The sequence below is a fragment of the Xylocopa sonorina genome, chromosome 5, assembly GCF_050948175.1.
Source record: "Xylocopa sonorina isolate GNS202 chromosome 5, iyXylSono1_principal, whole genome shotgun sequence".
NCBI lineage: Eukaryota > Metazoa > Arthropoda > Insecta > Hymenoptera > Apidae > Xylocopa > Xylocopa sonorina.
This window is the reverse complement of record NC_135197.1, coordinates 8,792,092-8,811,530: the sequence shown is the minus strand read 5'-3', so window position 1 is coordinate 8,811,530 and position 19,439 is coordinate 8,792,092. Positions and strand designations below refer to the sequence as shown.

The following is a 19,439-nucleotide window of genomic DNA, read 5'->3' as shown; positions in this document are numbered from 1 at the left end:
CAGGTGAGTCGATTGGGCTCAGGGATCCGGAGAAAGGCACTTCAGTACCTTTTTTGAATCTGTATCTCTTCTTCTTTCGCCTACGCTTTTAACTCTATACTAGATACTAGGCGCTGACTTTCCTGACCAATTAGGTGCTTCCAGAACCGCCTACAACCCTTGATGAAAGGGGAATTTCCCAGTTTTTTGAAGATGACCAGCTTTTATGGTACTCGCTTCATCCAGACCTCGTCTAGGTCCCTTTCTGGCAGGTCGAGTACCTATCGTAAAAACTCATCACCCAATCGACGCGGCTGTGGAACATGTGGGCCCTAAAATCCCTTATCTCTCTCTTTTTACTAATAAAAATAAGCCCTTTCAGAAAGCTCTACAGCCGAATAAATTTTCAGCCCCTGTTGTTCGATATCGATGAACCACGATATTATCTATCTCGAGGTAAAATCTTTTCAAATCCCAATAAGATCATTGATTAAACTGGCGAGTAGAAGCGACTGTCGCAGCGTTTTAAAGTCGCGGCGTTACACAAAGCCGAAGGCATGCACGCGAGCGTGGAAGTGGAGCATTTGAAATGATGGGACGACACCGCGCATAAAAGTAAAGGAGGCGATGGAACGTGAAATGGAGTCGAGACAGTTAAGCCTGTCGATAAATTTCCCTTCGTGGAAAAAGAAGGGAAGGTAGCCGGCGCGGGGGTGAGGCTGGCGGTCGAGCGAGTTTTAGGTTAATTAAACGATCATTCTCCGGGCCATCGTTCGTTCCAGACACGGGTGCGCGCACCCTTTATTCGACGACGCTGCGAATTTTCGAACGACGAAACGGGAACGACGGGAGGGCTCCCGTGCGCGGGTCCCAGGGCTCGCTTTTCCCGCGAGGATTTCCATTCTACTTTTCCCCTGAGCCTCCTCTAACCTTTGGTAATCCGAGTTGTTTGCGTTTGTTTGAGCAACCGCCCCCGCGTTCGACGTCATCGGCGAACTTCGAGGTGTCGCGCAATGGTCGGAGCGTTCGATGGAGTTCGCGAACGAAAATGGGGAATTAATGACGATTATCAAAGGAATATTGCAATCTTTATGTTGACAAAATATCGTATCGAGAATTCTGAACAGCGGAGCTGTTCAAAATGAATTTTCTCGAATTTTTTTTAACAAGCAATCGCCTGTTTTCCATTCGATTATAGAAGCGTCCAGCAATTGGTCTCAGTAGTATAAACCTATGGTGTGGCTGGTCGATGATGATCGATCTGCACACTTTAAGTAGATAAAGCCACTTCGAATTGTTCTGTCACGCCACGCGATTGTGTCGACAAAGCCAGTGTGATCGGAATCGATGTTTCCATTCGTACCAAGATTTCGGGGACATCGAACACATGGCGGAACCCCGCTAATTGGTGTCGTCGTTTGTTTCGCGTTTCGTTTGTTTGACGATCGCATTGCTCGTTAGCAAAGGAGCGCACAGGTTGGCAGGCAGTTGCGATAGACGAAACGTTCGGTTACAGGCGTTGCCTTCAGCTGTTTTTAATTTTCTGCAGCCGTTTACGTCATTTTAATTACCGAGTAATGAGCAGCATTGATACACGGGGCTGGCGGCGCTGTTTAAATACAATGCACAGGTTAAGCTGTTCGGGATGACCGTACATGACAAGAATTCCGTGTCGCACTCGCGCTGCGCGGGACGTGTAATTAATTTAACCCCTCGCATTTCTTACACGGTGCAATTTCATTCTCAACGGCCTCGTTATTATTCAACGGCGGACAATGCGCGTCAGAATCCCGACAGCTGTCCGGCTATCGATCAGTAATTAATTTCGATTGTCCCAATGACAGAAAAATACGCGCAGCGGGACGTTAGCCTCAGTTCTGATGGACGTACTGCGCTTTTTTTTTTTTTAAATTCTGGAGTATCTAAAAAAATGCAAACGAGACGAATATTATTTTAAACCGGAGAGGTGAATTTTTCGTTTGAAGAATAGGAGAACGAGACGGTGCGCGATGAATCGAGCGCTAAAACGGGTAAAGCCACTGTGGCGTCGCGGATCTGACAGACGCAATTCCACCGACAATCAACGTGACAGATTTTCCGACGTTATCGCAAGATGACGAAGAAGATCCAGAAACGCGGTGTGATGTATCGCCGGCTGGCTGTTAATTTAACTGGAAGGCGGTTGATGACTATCAGTTTGAGGTGGATGCGTTCCCGGAAATAGTTGTGCAATATTACAATGCGATTGACGCGTGATCTAATAGGCTGGATAGATTTAATAGGCGGATGCGCGGTATCTGTAATTAATCAACGTTCAATCGCATTCGAAATTATGTCTACATGAAATCGATTATGTATCGGATTGTTTGATTACATTACCGTCGAGCAATTTCAATGGCGCATCCGCTATCGCAGCAGTTTCATTATAATACACTTAGATACCTTCGTTCGTTCCTACATGGACTGGCAAACCTTGATACATAATATCATTTGAAAACAGCCAACAATCTTGGTCTCTCAGAAAAGACAGAAAGAAAAAACTACAGAACATTCTATCGACGCGAGTAGCACACAGCTACAGGTAATTTTCGTCACGACACAATCTTATCGAGTTCTCAACCAGATCACTACCAGCCGTTTCACCAACGCGCACATTACACACCCGGTACACGAAGAGACAGGACCACTCACGATATTACGTGGCATGCGTTAGAGCAAACACAAAACCTACCATCGACAAAGCCGTCCAGCAGTCAATAATACTCTAAGAAGAGCGCGGCAACGCCGTAGATACCATTCGATCGTGACAAACGTCATCTTCTTGCGCGTCCGTGGCGGAGAACCGAGGCCGCTCCAGATGCACGCTTCAATACACACCCGTCTGGTCTCATTTCACATTCTAATCTCACCGCGCTGAGAGCAATTAGGTTAATTGGGTAACACAGCCGAAAACGTTTCTCGAACAGCCTCACTTTCAACCTCTAACCACGGCTCGTCACGAGGGGAAGCGTTTCAGAGTCGGATACGAGCTTTTTCTCTCCCTTCGACGAACTTTCTAACAAGTACGCTCGAGGACCGCGCCGGGGGCGGTAATTACGGGCCTAACTCACCGTCAGTTTAGAGATTTACGGGGACAGTGCCGGTTTCGAATAGAAACGGTTCTCTTTCTCTTTTTTTTTCTTTTTTTTCTCCCTCTCCAGCCACGCCCTTTTACGCTCTCGAGTGCCCCGGACGACGGTAATAATGGGTTTAAGCTTCTATTGGCTCGAGAGCTTAGCTAACTGAGACTCGTTAAATAATCCGCAGATAAAGGCATTAAGGCGCGAGCTTTCTTTCTCGAGGGGGGTGGGAGGGGGAATAAAATGGGGGTGGAGATAACTTTAGGCGAAAGAAGAACTAGAATTTGGTAAATTAATGACGTCTACTTTCAAGGAGACGGTGAGGGTTGAATTGTTGCTGATAAGGCTGATAAGTTTGGCAGCGACGATACTCGCGATGTAATTGGACATTCTGTCTTCTTTTGGTCGGTCAGATTCTGGTTTTATTTAATGTCACATTTACGTAAATCCGTTTACTTTGAATTTTTATTCTTTTCCGTGGCACGTGTTAATGAGAATTACGACTTTCGTTGGAATCGCTGTAGATACGACTCTTTAATTGTCAGAATTATGTTGCAAGTTGAACGTTAATGAAATTTTGTGTAAATCGCTGCTGTTTCTGAATTAATTGCAGCAGTGCATTGTCTCGTTTAACGCGTCTTGGCAGAAAGTCAAGAATATCTGATTTATGCTCGTAAGCGGGTATTAAATAAAGCCTATTAGCGTACGCCATTTGCCCTGAAACATGAATGCGATGGGACGGTATATAAGAAACGTTTGCATCTTTATTCGCGAGTCCGGTTTTTATCTTCAGTTTTCAGTAATAATCTCTCAAAGTGGGTTTTTGTATAACTTGCCGCCATGTTTTGTCTGTGGACCTTATTATCGAGCACGATCCGATAGCAGCTGCAAGCAAAGGAGTATTAAACGATGTAAATAGGATGACTCCTGCTTGCTGTTGCCTTCATTTAACGGAACAAGCGTCTCCGTTCTCATGTTGAACGCTTTTGTTGTAATTAATTCTGCTTTTTTCTGTTACACGTTTACAGTTACAAAATTTGGTCCCGCCAAAGTCACGCCAGTCGAGGAGACACAGCCTAAGGAGGAAACGCCAACGGAAGCAACGAAAACGTGAGTAACGTCGGTGGTAATGCTTTAAATCGAGGATGGTTTTATACGCGAGCAAGTAAATCGACCGAAGGCGATAAGAATAAATGTTTATTCCGTATTGCATTTGTTGCGAGTAATTGATGTTTAATGGAAACAGACACGCGCGTACTAGAGAGGCACTAATTACGTGTAATTTAATTCGTAGACTGCGATAAATCCGCGAACCACGCTGATACACGCGTGCAAATATGTAGAAGATATTTCATAGGATTTATTGGCGCTCCAATTATGCTCTGTATCTTTGATACGTATGCTGCCTCGCAAATTAATACGTCGCGAGTAGTAAGAAATATTCCGAAATCCAATGTACAAGTGCTGAACGAAATCTAATTAACATTTATAAAAGCTGCTTAATTTACACGATTATGCGAGTTAAATTTATCATTTGCTTTAATTCGAAACGCACGGAGAGGTAAACTGAAAGGAAAATCAATAGTAATAACATTAATTCAATAAAACGTCGAAGGACTCCATTTTTATTTCAACTCTCGTTTAATTACATTTTTTTCGACGCTGATAGAAACTTCCTGTTTTACAATTAACACAACGTTTCTTTGGTATTTTCAATAACTTTACTACTTTATATTTAAATTGTAGTTCGAGCCAAGAAAATTATACGCGACAAGGCGGTAACAGCACGAAACCGTTCGACAGAATAGCAAATGATTAAATGAAACTTTCTGCTCGTGCAATCGTTTGAAAAGAAAATCGTCGTGCGACATGAATCGAGCGGGTGGTCCGCATAGTCGAGCAAGTTTTCGCTTCTGAAGTCGATGGTCGGTCACTGTATTCGACTCGGAAGGTGCGCGCCTGTACAGGAGTTCTCGAGCTCGGAACTTAAGGGGACTCTTAACTCGGACGTTTCAGGAAGTCGAAGACCGGGGACGATTGCAGAGTCTGCAGGAAGTCGTTCGCGCCCGACGAAGCCTCGAGAATCTGCTGCGAGTGTCAACACAAAGTTTGCGAGGACTGCGCTTGCTATTCGACGACCACGAATTCCGACGACCCGGTGAGCCAACCCCCTTGCATTATCCTTGCCCATCCCGGGACGATCAATCAGTAATTCCGGCAATTAATCCCGGATATCCGCGGTCCGATAATCCTGCTATCCGCTCCGCGACAAAAGTGGCCGCGTTCGAAGGATTCGGCACGATGGCGCGTGGCTTTGAGCGAATCGTGGAACTGGGTCGAGTCCTGTCTAACATTTCGCGGAAGATTCAAAGAAACATGGTAGAAACGCTTTTTTCTTCCAATGAAACGAAGCGTTGATTTCTCTCTCTGGTTTCTATTGAGTCGAGGTGATTATTTTTGATATTCTACGTGTGGGCTCATACGTACGTTTTACTACTTCAGTTCTCTCTTTAGTCCCTTCAGTGGCGACAATCGTTAAGGCGTTGTATTGAAATTGTTCAAGTTAGAAGCGAGGAAGAGAAAGAGGGGGGTACATAGTTGCAAGTATTTTATCTCTTTCCTGGATTTTTTTGAACAATGTAAATTGTAATTGTTGGAAGCGGTGGCGGAGGCAGGGAACGAGAATTCTTTTCAACGGCGTGCGCACGTCCTTTACGACGTCTAATTTTTTTATGAAAACCACTGTCAACGACATTCACCGCTCCACATCTGTTTAATTAAAAGAGGCATGGCTATTCTCATAAAAGCTGGAATCCTTTATTTTCCCGGATACGTGCCCTTTGTTGTCTTAACGTGAAGGACATTAATAAAGTTTCTTTTGCGAATCTTCCGCAAACAATTTAATAGACGTTCTGTGGCAAGACGGTAGATGTCAAAATTACAAATGCACAGGTTCAAGGTGCATTCTTTTACTGGCACGTGGAGTTTTCATTATGCGATATCAATTAGCCGTTATCGATGGTGGATGCGCCACTGGTTCGACATCATTTTTAATTATCGTTATCCTTTATCTCTATTTCTCGAGTAACAGGGGGGTTTTAAAAAGCGGCATAATGGCCTTAATGGCTGCCGCGATGCAATTTATTCTAATCCTCCTTTCACTATTTCCATTCCCTTTCATTCTCATACTCTCTGTAGCTCCTGCATTATTTCAGTCGGCACTTTCCATTTTCCCTCCTCGTTCGATATTCCACGCTCGTCCCACATCTCACTTTGTCACTTTGATTTATGCAATTTCGCTTTTCACTTCTCTGTCAAAAATACGATTTAACCCCGCGTGTTTTATCATTTCATCGCGAGATATATTCGATTGGCGGTAATCGTCGAAGAAATAAATATTTCCTTGGCAATCTATTTTCACTCTTTCTCCTCTTCTAGTAGTAATTATTTTCCGATTTCACCGAACGCGCATCCCCTGCGCTCTTTTTAAACCGTTCTACCACGCGGCTTCAAAGTTAATTGGAGCTTGGTCTCACGCGTCTCCTCGATATCACGCTATCCTTAATTAGAAAAGCCGACTCGCACAGCAGTCCTCTCTCGTCTTCTAACGCGTGCATAAATATAAAAAAGAAATTTCCACCTGAATTCCACGAAACATCGAATGTATCGATTTTTCGGAGAACAAACTCAGGATGTGAAAGGGGTAACCACCAAGGACACCATAGCCTCCATAGTTTCCTGTTCAAAAATAAAACCTACTCATTTCCGCTTCGATCCAATTTCTGATGCCACGATTCAACTTTCTCTTCTGGAATACCGTCCCAATGCGACGTCCGCCCAAAATAGAGACGTCCGGTTACCGCAGCAGCGTCTGCGATTCCTCCGCGTGTCGATCTGACACGTGGAATCGAATCGATATCGCTCGAGCTGTCGCTCGCAAACACCGCTCGATCGACGTTGAAAGTTTAACGAACATCCCTTTCAGTCGTCCTGGCGGTGCAGCGTGTGTCGACGGAAACTCGCGTCGCGGGACCAGCCGATCGTGACACAGGAATCGACCGACTCGCTGCTCGAGGTGCCGGTCCTGGAGGCCATCAAGAGGAGGCACAGCGACGCGCGGCTCGGCTGCCAGAGCGGAAGTCAGATCGGCGGCCTCGGCTCTGGATTGGCGCCGCCCAGAAGTCCGGACATAAGGAGGCACTCGGACGTCTCGCCTGCCAGCTTGAAGGAGCTCGAGAAGGTATGCTCGCGATTGTCTAATATTCCTGTTCCGAGGTGGTGCTTCACAAGACAAATCGTGCTTCTCGACGGAACGAAACGGAACGCATCGGGGCATCTGTTCTGTGCATCGTATTCGTGTCAATGGGCCTACCTTCAACACGGGATGCGCTTGTCGTTGTCGATTGTAAGCTTGGCATTGAGATTCAGATATATATTTGTGGATTCTTAGTTGCCAATATACTGGTTGAAAGGTATGGATTCGTGAATTTGAAAAATGGGACGAGGAATTAATCGAGATTGCTCGTTGGGGGCGTATATTGCGAATATATGAAGAAGACAGTTATTTAAGATAGTTGTTTTATAAATTATCAAGAAATATTCAGTGATTCGAAGGAGATGCAAAAAATTGTAATCAGAGGGATGAAACGCGGAAGATGTCGTTTCCTGCTCGATGGACTCGTAATAATGAATCATCCGAATTGTCTAAGTATCCTCGCCGAAAATAATCCGGCTCCTCGTTCACTGAGAGTGGAATAATCTCGCGCTTACAATCGGCAGCGCATTAATCCTGTTATTATCTCGACTAATCGGAGTAAAGGAAACATTAACCCTTCCGGGGCTGATTGTTAGTAACTGTTTGCGGTCGAAAACCGAGTATTCCTCAGCAGCTGTGCTTTCGTCGTTTTGGCCGTGCGCCAAGTGTATCTGGCGACGGTCCGCCGGCAGCGATTTTATTCAGTTTGAATGTCAACGCCGGTTGTTTGCCTTGCAGTATGGTACCTCGTACGTGGCTGGACGCATGTGGACACTCGTTGCGGCGGATACTTGTCTTACGCTTGAAGAGTACGCTTTGTTCCGTTTCCTATTCGATCGCAAAGTAAATTACTCGTTTTGTCGCGAATTTAATTACCACCGGACATGTGTACAATTTCGCTCGAGTTTGCTCTCGGGGCATACAAAAAGTATTTGCATGTTGAACGAACGAAACATTTTGCCGATGAACTTCTAGATCTTACGTTTTTCTCGATATGACTTCATGTGGATCATTCAAAGTACTATTAGTAGATTATGCTAGCAGATATTTTTGCAAAATTTCATATCTTTGTTAACGCGATTTTAAAGATATATAAGGTAACGTTTCATACATTTGCGAATATTATACGCATTCTGCACTTTTTGAGCTGCTCGTACATGTAAATACCTAGACACGCATAAAACACTCGCATAATTATGTTACACAAAATTTAATATACAATCTGATTTGCTCAAACGAACTGAATAACCAATATTAAACTGGTGCAAAAAGGACGACGTGTAAATACTATTTGTACTGCCTGTACAACGAAGCGTATAACAGCCGTGAAGGGTTAATCGTTTCACTAGCGAGCGTATAATGTAGCGTTCAAAGTGGTCATTTGAAATATATGCTCTTCCCCTCGATATACGTTTCCTGAGTTCGCGTCCGATAAATCTTGCAACGCTAATAACTAGTTTTCCAGTACCGTAGATCTTCCTGTTAAATTGCACCGAAATGGCGGTCCCTGAGGACTAACGCGGTGCCATTAGCGCACAAAGGATACCAGCTCACCCGATTCTCCTACGGTAATTTTAATATCGCGATCTCTCGCGGCAATAATTAACGAAGTTCCGAAAAGTGTTAAGATCGCGGACAAAACGTAACGATACGCGAGACCTTGGCCGCGAATCGCGCTCCTGATGGAAATCACTGGCCCAAAGGTCAGGTTCGCGAGTTACACACGTCGAGCCATTAAGTAGCCGCGGGTTACGCGTGATAAATTAAAACTCGCAGGTCCGCGGTTGCCCTTCCGGCGCAGGGATTCCCGTTGGAGTTGAACGGAGCAGTCGGCTAGGTCGAGTCGATACTCTCCCGTTACACGAGGATACGGGAGGCGGGACAGCGCGCTGGAACGGTAATCCTTTGAGAGCCCTTGCGTCTACCTGGTTTCTCGCGGAAGTTGGCGCGAAAAATTGAACGCGCCGTGGTAAAAACCGACGGTGGCTTCTCGTGCGTAGTCGAGGCTCGCATCTGCGTCATCTACTTTCGAGTGGAGGAGTTTTTTGAAGAGAAACTTCGTCAACGGCCCACGTCAGAGAGGCTGCCATTACGTAAATTCCACGGAACGGCGGAAGAGTTTGCCTTTTCACTTGATAACGTTTAATAGCGTTAAATTGTTGTCTGACTGCAGACGGTTGCGTAATTATCGCGCGATTGATTTGTTCTATCAATGCTACAGGATATCGCTTTGAACCTTTTTTTCGTATATTCTGGAGTTCCCCGTTTCTTTCATTCGACGAGTTTCAATTTTCCACGAGATACATAAAAATCCACGGTTTAACGAGTACGACTCGCGAGCGTCGTCGTCGAGAGGATTGCGTTCGCGAAGAATTACTGAAATGAACGAGTAAGGAGTGCCGCGGGAATAATAACACGTTTATCGTCGAATCGAGCGTCCTTTGCGCTTCCTTGTCTAATGAAAACCGTACATATGGAACATCGGTCTAATTACGCTCATTATATCGTGCGTACGCGTGGCGACACGAGTGTATTAGGTGTGTAGAGTGTTCTACAGTTATCTCGAAGAAATAATCCTGCTATTGTGTCAGGGTTGCATGTGACCCAGTTGCGTCTTCTGACCAACCTGAATATTTTACTTTCAATTTAAATGCCGCTAGATTTCGCCGCTAACGAATATTTTATTCAATTTATCGGACTGGCTAAATTCGAATTCTTCGGCTGACCAACGATTCGAAACGGAAAATAGGTCGGGATCGATTTTTCGCCGCGCGTAGATCCGGCGAAATATCGGAATTACCAGCGTTACAAATAATTAAATTCAGGCCAGTTTGTTGGGACCCGTTGGATTTCAACAGCACGCCCACGATCTCGTTCGGAATATAATATCTCTGGCGAACTGTGAACTAATCGAACCCGAAAACAATACCGTGGAAATCAATTTCCGCGGCGCATTGGCGAGCGCGCGGAGGTTTACGCGCGGCGCCGCCTCGCAGCGACGTAACGAACGGGCGGTCGATCCCTCGGACCGGTTTATTACTTTGCTCACTTCCTAGGAGTTAATTAACACGACGATCGCGGGTCGCTTTATAGGCGTTCCTCGCGGCAGTCGAACAGGGGCGATAAGGGGGTTGGCGAGGGGCCTAGCCAGCTCAGGGGTATTAAGAATAAGGAAAACGGTCGCGCTTTCGATCCTGGGAATTTATTGGAAATCGTTTTGTCCGCCGGGAGAAGAATCGGCAGAATCTCATTTCATTGGAAACGACTGCGGAAACGAAAGAAAGTGGAATGAAATTGAAATCAGGAACGAGGCAACGGGCGGGGGGATCTGGAGGGAGCCGGAAATCGGGCGAAAAAGAAACGAGAAAGTGGAAAGAGGTCGCGAGTCAAAAGATTTTTGCCTCTTTAAACCGTTGCCAGGCGCACCGGGGGAAATTAGCGGTTGCCAACAACAACAGGATCGACTCGAACTCCCTGCGACCGACAAGAGCATTAAAGCGAAATGCATTTCCGTTTCCGTGCTCTTTGCGGGTAAATAGACTGGCCTGTGATCTTTTGCGCGATCGTTTCTCGAGCTACTTCGAAATTGTCTATCGAATACACGACATCCAGCTGTCCGTATCCCTTTCCGTTTAGAAAATTGGGAAAGGAATACAAAAGCAATTATTTTCAGAATTTATATCATTTAAAAGGAGAACTAGAAAGAACTCTCTATCGTACCGATTCGAGAATCGTAGAGTTCGTATTCAAGATCCAAGCGAGTCTTAACAGCGCGTCTTTAAAACGTTCAATTTCGCTCTACGAGCTGAACTTCCAGTCGATCTCGTTTCAATTCACCGAGTACAATACTGATTCCGTCAGTTTCTGTCGCATTGCAAATCCAGCTAAGATTTATCAGCCATTATATTCAATCGGCTTATCCGAATCCCTGTCGTCTTCAGTTACCTATTTAAGAAACACTTCTCATCCGTATCGCAAGGTTAAATTCCGTAATCCAGACGATTTCGCGATCGGAAACTCCATTAAACTCTTCTTACCCTTCAATTTCGTTACAATCCCAAAGCTTCTCGTCTAACATCGCGACCGCTGCCCATGTTACATCAAATATTCATTTCTCCAGTCGCTGGTACACGTGCGAAGCCAAGTGCAACGCCGAAAGAATATAATTCTCAGTTAAAACTGACAGACTCGCATCCCTACAGTTTCAGCTACCGTAAATTCGACGGGAAATCAGTTATCTACCACCGCGAAGGATCCAACAGCCATCCAAAGCGGATGAGCGACGAAACGTAGCAACCGCTCGCCGCGAATAAAGAATTCACGCAGTTGTTAGCCCGTGGATTAACGGTTCACCGATTCTTATCGATAATGCACGGTCCCGTGTCCCGTGGTCGAAGCCAGCCCCCGTGACGCGAGCACGCGAATCATACGCGAGGATAATAGTCCGCGAGAGCGCGCTAATCGGGATCCTGAAAATTAGATCCCGCGCGATTCCGTTAAAATCTGATGCAATTCCCTACCCACGATTATACCCCGGATTGGATCGAGCCGTTTGCCCGTTTCCGCGTCCCAGTCCCGAAATCGATTCGCCGGCTGACAGGAAGGGCCGTCGATGCCAATTAATCGGAGGAGGATGAACAATAATTCCGAGGACGAGGTCCGACCGTAGTATCGAGTCCCGTTGTAAATAACGAATTCCATTCGGTACGCGGGTAAAATGGAATCGCGTTTAAGCGACTTGCCGCTGTTTGCGCGCTCGTTCGCGACACGGTGACATTCGACGCGGCTCGTGGGACACGGATCTCCTCTATTTTCCACCCCCGCGTCCGACGATTGTGCCTTTCAATCGAGCCGCGGCGGGCGTCGGTAATTTTCTGCCCTGACTGACACAACAAGTCGCAAATTTCGAGAGCTCCAGCGGCGAGGCGAGAGGGAGGACACTGTGGGGTTCTTTATGAGTGCTGTTCCCAGCTGGATTCGAATCGTGATAAACACGGAGATCGAAGCGGGATGGAAGTACGGGGTGTGATTCGTGGCTCTTCTGCGACGAGTCGAAACGAGATTTATCGAACTCTGCGTGTCTCGTGGCTACTCTAAATGAAAGAATAAAATCCAACGCGCAGGATTTCGACTATTTCGGAAAGTAAATGTGAAATAGTATCGAGCTATTCGCGGGGTTAATATCGCGGGAGCGTCCTCAGCATCAATACGCGAGGCGGATTTCAAGGAACGTATCTCGAGGGTAAAGAATAAGAGAAAAAGGGAATAAACAATAGCCGTGCGAATGCAGCGGTCGCTAGCTCATCGTTCAATATTTTCCAGACATATATCAGTAGCCAGTGTACACCCATAGCTTCTCGTATGTATCAATGTACGATACACAACCCGATGTGAACACAGTCAGTCACGCTACGCCAACAGGCATAACTCCCTCACGCAATGGTGTCACTCCCTGTGAGGCTCTAATCTGTGTGTCGTAATGTTATAGTTTCGAAAGGTTGCAGGGGAACGTCGCGAGGAGTTGAAATGGGAGAGGGACTTGGACCGCAACATCAGGTCTAGGGCGGCCTCGCCGGATCGTCACCAGGTCGATAGGGGAAGGGCCACCAGCCCCCAGAGGGTTAACGTCGTACCTACTTCAGTCGCTGGTAAGATGCTTCCGCATGATTTCGCCTTTCCGCGCTCCTCTTCCCTTATTCTTTTGTGTCCGTGTTATCGCGTTAGGATATTGCGTGACCTCGTTCGAACGCTCTTCCTCTTTGTAAATTGAGATACAACGCGTCTGTGCTAGTTGATTCATAGACAGCACTTCGATGGACGATAGAACAGCGAAAATATTTTTCAAATCATATCGACGCTATTATCGTACGTCTCCTATGGAGACTAAAAAAATTTTTGCATACTAGAATATAAAATATCGTATCGATAAAAATTGTACGTTCCACGTAAATTAAAGAACGATTTAACAAGCATGATGTGTGCATGACAAATTTAATACGTGCTCGCACGTGATTACCGCGAAATGAAATTCATTTTTGATGAAATTAGCAGAACCACCGGAAGCGATGCCCTTGGATGCGGACGAAGAGGACGAACGCCGAAGGCACGTTCGCCGTTCTGGCACGGTTCGCGTTAAGTCCCGGATGACCAGGCAAAGATCGTACGACGACGAGATGAAGAACGCGGCGGCGATGTCCGGAGGCGGTAGCCAGCACGCGCATCCAGAGCCTGGTCTCGGACTTCCGGTCCATCTACCGAGACGAGCGTCCGCGTACGACGTGTACGCCGCGCCCGGGGTCGGAGGGCTGAACGCCATGGCGATGGCCACTGCCCAGCAGAGGGCATCGATTTCCGCCCAAGGTACACCGTACACAACGTTCGCTTTCGTTCGCGCAAATATTATCGCAGCGTTATTAAAAAGGAAAGTAACGAACTCGTGACAATCGCGCACGCTTGTATATAAACGGCGACGAATGAGATGTATCCGCGCGATTCAAGCTTAATTTATTATCGCGATCGCGATGCACGCGACACGAAAAAACCGCGGTTAATCGAAATAAAAGCAAGCATATACGCTTTACCAGGACCGCGAAGGGAAAATAACGGAAATGTTGGTCCATCAGCCGCGTACCCGCGTTTCAATCGTTTGGAAACCGGACGGACTCTCGCAATTAACTGTATTAACGTAATTTTTCACCGCCTGTTGATATTATGCCGCGGCCGTAGAAGAATCATGCGAAATTTACGGCGCGCCGGCTACATTAATTAATCCGAATTTAATTAAAGGGTGACGCGCGCGAGTGGCTGATAAATTGCAGTTTTCCATTAGGATATAAACCGTGTCACCGAGTCCCGATTATTAACCACATTTCACGCAGCACTTCAGACAGCGCGACGGCGAAACCGGGCCGATCGAACTCGATTTCACGGGTACTTAATAAATTTAACGGCGAGCGTATTTTTACGAGCGCCCAGGGCTTTATTGTTATTTTCACGGGCCAGTGAAACCGGCGGGATTGAATCGACCGACGTGAACTACGAAAGCTCGATAATTGTTCGTCCCCGCGTAGTAATTAAAGAGTAACGTCGCTCGATATTCGACGTATTCAATGGATGACGTCGAGCAATGCGTAGAGTAGCGTTATTCAACAGAGATGACAACTCGAATGATACACCGTTCATCTTGATACACATCAATCATGACGCATTTTGAAAAGTGCAATTTAAATAACGATAAACCTTCGTACCTTCCTTTAAGTTTAATCAAACTAACCAAAATATCGTTAATAAAAATACTCGATAAACGCGAGTAATAAATTTATAGCGGTGAGCGAACTTTTAACGTATTTATAGAAAAAAATACATCGAACGATACATCGTGTCTCGCGTTTACAGTTTTCTCATACTCATTATGCGAAACTTTTTCACGTCCCGTAAATTCCGTTTACGGGAACGAATTTATGCGCCCGGTTAAACTCGCCCCAGACGTAATATTCTATTTGTCACGGTCGAGAAAGTACAATATAAGGCTGTGGGCCACCCTTTGGCCATAGGGCTCGCCGTGGGATAGTTACAAAAGGACGGTCCATTCGATTATCCCGTGCGGTGTCTTTTGCGGATCCTTACGGCCGGGACGGAAGTCTTGCGGACATGTAATCGAGTTTAACTTCCTTCAGGACTAACTACGGCTCCTGGTTAATCACGTCTACGTCCACGGGCCGGGGCCCGGGCCTTAACTTGGTTTAATTTCGGCCGGATCTCTAACTTCAACTTTAATCTCTAACGGTCGAAATACTTTCTAACGAGATGAACGCGCCGGTTTAATTAATTTACGCGCTTGTTACGCGCGGTATTTGAGTCCCTAATTCGCTTTCAGTGGCCCTCCCGCGTTCACGCGCGCTGCCCGAGGAGATTCTAATCGTAATCGGGAAAATTAATTCGGCCCTTGAATGAAGTCGCGTGGCGTTCAACCGAGAGCTGGTGGTCGAAAATCTCCGTGAACGTAATTTCGTACTAGGACGATATTTTAAAAGCCGCGAATGATGTCTCAGCAATCGCCTCGTCTCGCGACTCTTCGTTAATTAACGAACGTATCGTATGCGATCGAAATCTGTTTAGAGATAAAAGAGAAGCGAAACGGCGAACTGTAGAAGTAACGATTACGATACTATTTATATACTGCAATTGCGTGAACATAAATAATTACGACTGTATAAATTGCGATTGCAATTAGCGAAGAAAAATGGCGTCGAATTAACGGGGGGAGGGCAAACGTAGTGAAACACCTTTCCACTTTAATTAATGAACATCGCGCGTTCATCAATATTAATGGACGCCTCGATTGCCGTGAATGGGTGAAACAAATTGGGAAACGGTTCGCGCGAGACCCGTGGACCGTGTTCTTAAGTTTCACGATTCCATAAAGGGCATGAAGAATGAGTATTCACGAGAATCAGATAATTGGGTTATCATAATAGAATTCTGAACCCGATTCTTCCCCTTGCCATCCATGACAGTCTTAACCAATTAAAGCTATCTAGGTCGCCGACAAATTCCTTTCCTTTGTACCCCCTATTCGAAATGGCCGCTATCTATACAGGTATATCATTCTGACGAATATAATTGTTCGTCGGTTATCTGCAGACACTGTACAACTCGAAACAATGGAACGCCCTGGAAATAAATAAAATGTGCAACATAGACGAATATAATTCTCACCAAGTATAACGTGCAACTTTTCATCCGTTTGTCAATGGAATTATTTAAGTAGATTTTCATCGAAACATAAAAGACGATCGATTTTTTTTTAATATACTTGCGGAGTAACGTTAACGTTTGTTCGTCCATAGAGTTGGTAGCACGTAGATGTACGGATTTAAAGGATGTACGTTCTTCGTGCGAATGAAATTCTCCCCTCCGCAGGCAGCAGGAAAGGAGAGGAAAGGCCGACTGCTCGTAGATCATCGTTTCGAGGAGTGAAGCCGGTGATGCCATACGAAGTTGGCGCCGAGGATGAAAGTATGATGAACCTCGATGCGTCCTCTGTGGCGGTCGTTTCACCAAAGGTGGTACCACCGCCCGTTTTGGGTCCCGACGAGGAACGACGTACCAGACGAAGGGGTTCTCAATTGTGAGTAACGTTATATCGTTCGTATCTTCTGAAATATAATAGAAAATCTCGATTGGAAACCACGTAGTCGTTCGAAGAGTCTCGTTTCACGATAACTTGTCCAATGAAAAACGGTGTCCCCCTTTTCCTTGCAAGCAATTTCGAATGCACTTCTCTAAATACGCTACGTTCAAATATGGACCGAGAAATATTTCTCCTCGCTGAATAACGCGTAACGCGTAAAAAAGAAACTTGTGCGGCTAGTTTTAATCAGGATTTATGTTGGTACGTGAAACGAGTTGCGAAACAAGCGAGAAACTAGAGATTAAATGGTATCTCCGAGTCCGTGTTTAATCTCCGCCTATCGGGAGTCCGAATATACGGTTCTGTCTTTAAATTCGGATTGCTCGTTACGCGGATTAACAAATATCTTCCCGATGTAGCAGTAAATAAAGGTAGTTTTCGAATAAATCGTGGCCATCCCCGCGTCGCGATTTTTTTAATGGCCGCCCCGCTGTTTCGTTCGAGGGCGCGCGTATCAATGGATGGCCCATTTAAAATGGTATCCGTGCGCCGTTACTTTTGCTCCTCTTTCTATTTATGTACGACGAAACGGAAACTTGCGAGTCGAGCAGTCGACGCGTTCGAGCTCCTTCACCTCCTTCCCGACGTCCCCAGAGAACGTCTCCTTTCTGCAAACGAAATATTTTCTCTTTGAAGAAACAAGAGGAGAGACCTAGTTTCGAAGTATGCCGGCTCTCGGTTAGAACCGAATTTCATCTCGAATCGAATAACATTTTATGAACGCGCGCCTCGAATTTATTAATTCCCCGCGAATACCGCGCACGCGACGTTCCCCGTTATTGTTCGTCGTTCATTCGCGGTTGGTTAAGGCTCACCCCTCGTAATCTTGCGAAATCTTTCAACCCTTTACGCGGCACGGAATGAAAAATAGCTGGCATATTTGCACCCGTTCCAACCCACTCCCATTCGAACTAACTTCGAAATATTAGATATACGCGCTTTTACGCGCTTTTTTTCTCCCCAGCGTTCCTCCGGTTTTTATTCATCTTTTACGCGCGTGTTCAGCGTTTGAAATATGCACGATTTAAACATTTTAGTGTAACACGGGAAAGCTTTAAACCGTGGTAGTAAACCTCATTTATTCCTGGGTCGTGTAACGGAGAGCTAGACGCAGTGATAAACCTGCGGGATGTGTTTCAGGAACAAATATTTTGCGAACAACGTTCCGCGCTTTTACTACCCTCTTCTTTTTTTCGAAAAAGGGGAACACTCTGAAATTGCAACGAGTTTCTCGGCTAATTGCAAACGGATGATCTGAATTTTGCATCCGGAGCGTTAGCTTCGCGTGGAATCGTCGTGTCGTAAAGTTGCGGGGGATGAAGGTCAATACGAGTGCACGATGGCGCGTCCGGAACGGTTTGCGCGAGGACGCTGTCGAGCTAGAGTCAATAAATTATAAAATGCGGAACAATAAAATTCTACGGGGTACTTCGAAAGCGGCGTCTCTCTGAAACCGATCGAAAAATGAGAAACTGAAGCGCGGCGAGGTACTTGTTGCGTCGAAACGAATGTACGTTTTATCGTCGAACAATTTCCCGGGAACAAGGTACACGTTTGGAAATGCCTGGCGGCGTTATTGTAATTTTTAGCTCGTAAAAACCGGGCGACCGAGAAAGACAAAAGGTGGAAACACACGCGTTACAATTAGTTCGCGGTGCTAAATAATGCTCGCCGTCGCGAAACAAGGTTAAAGCGCAATTAATTAAAGCTTGCAACAAAATACGGGAGCGCGTTGTATTATTTAATTTAATGATCGTTTCGAGAGCGAACCGCGTACTAACTACTTGTCAGCCTAAATCAAGAGTACAATGCAAACCGCTCTACCTATTTTTTGTTGATCGTCCTTCTCTTTCACGCGAGGAACACGCAAAGGATTGAACGATTAAAGTGTAAAAGGGTAGGCACTCTTCATTTCCGGGTATCCAGTTGTGGGCGTGAAATAACCAACGCTTCCACCCTTTCCTTCTCCCATAAGGACGAGACTCTCGCTCGCGGAACCAGCAAAAAGTCGAGTAGATCGCAAACACGACGTACCCGCCACTAGAGGAATAATTAATGCCACACCTATGCAATCTCCCGCGAACACGTCCTCCTTCGGCTTCAGCCTCGTTTCCTCTTCGCGCGGCTTATCGCGGTTGGTTCGTAGCCACCCGAATTTCTGCGCGTTACCAGCTACCTTGTCTTCCTGGCAATCGGCTGCTCGGTTAATATTGAACTCGTCGAACTTGTTTCTCGTCAGTTTTGCGCACTTACGAATCACGCCAGGAATAATTGCATCAGCCTCTTTGAAGCTTTCGTGCGTTCCTTGGTACCTTGGTTTACGGATCAACGATTTACGTCCAAACAAATTAACGTTCTCGTATTTTTCGCACGCGTGCGACGAACATAGAGAGAAGAAGAGATTTGGCAAATTGCAAAGATAAATTGCCGTTTTAATTAACGATGTTTTCGCAAGAGCGTTTTCAATTTTACCGCAGACAGCGCAAAGCTCCATCGTCATCGACTGCAAAGGAACACGGGGTGGCACGAAAGGATAAAACATCAGAGAACGTTCGATTTTTATTTCCTTTTTCCTTTTTTTTTTTTTTTTGCTTTATCTCCAAATCGTTTCGACACTTGTCGCTCCGTGCAGCTCCATGAAACATTCAACATATAATGGTTCAATCAGCGTTTCAACTATCTCACGTTTTATCGTTTTTTTGTTCGGATGGACGACTCAATGTTCTATTTTACGATTCACAAGGGTATCGAGGATCGAATGGGAAACTGTGTAATATACATACGTACCAGTCGAAAACGCAGCGCCACTGGCTGCTGAAATATTTCTCGCACGTTCGCCGCTATTTCCATGGCGTCCTCTTTTCGAAATCGTTTAAATACCTTTTCAGGGGGA

At 45.8% G+C, this 19,439-nt stretch overlaps 1 protein-coding gene across 7 annotated transcripts in view; it reads left to right on the top strand.

Annotated features, from left to right (window-relative positions):
- Fife (regulating synaptic membrane exocytosis protein fife) overlaps positions 1-19,439 on the top strand; it is a 108,339-nt gene that overhangs the window by 50,381 nt on the left and 38,519 nt on the right. For 5 of the 7 annotated variants that reach the window (XR_013101862.1, XR_013101863.1, XM_076895667.1 and 2 more), the window contains exons 4-9: positions 4,127-4,208; positions 5,115-5,256; positions 7,084-7,338; positions 12,842-13,001; positions 13,402-13,713; positions 16,276-16,483. Coding sequence is in view for 5 of the 7 variants with exons in the window: in XM_076895667.1 (XP_076751782.1) it covers positions 4,127-4,208; positions 5,115-5,256; positions 7,084-7,338; positions 12,842-13,001; positions 13,402-13,713; positions 16,276-16,483 (1,159 nt within the window). In the remaining 2 variants the exon portion in view is untranslated. The remainder of the gene's footprint in view (positions 1-4,126; positions 4,209-5,114; positions 5,257-7,083; positions 7,339-12,841; positions 13,002-13,401; positions 13,714-16,275; positions 16,484-19,439) is intronic. The other 2 variants (XM_076895671.1, XM_076895670.1) reach the window with 2 other exon arrangements.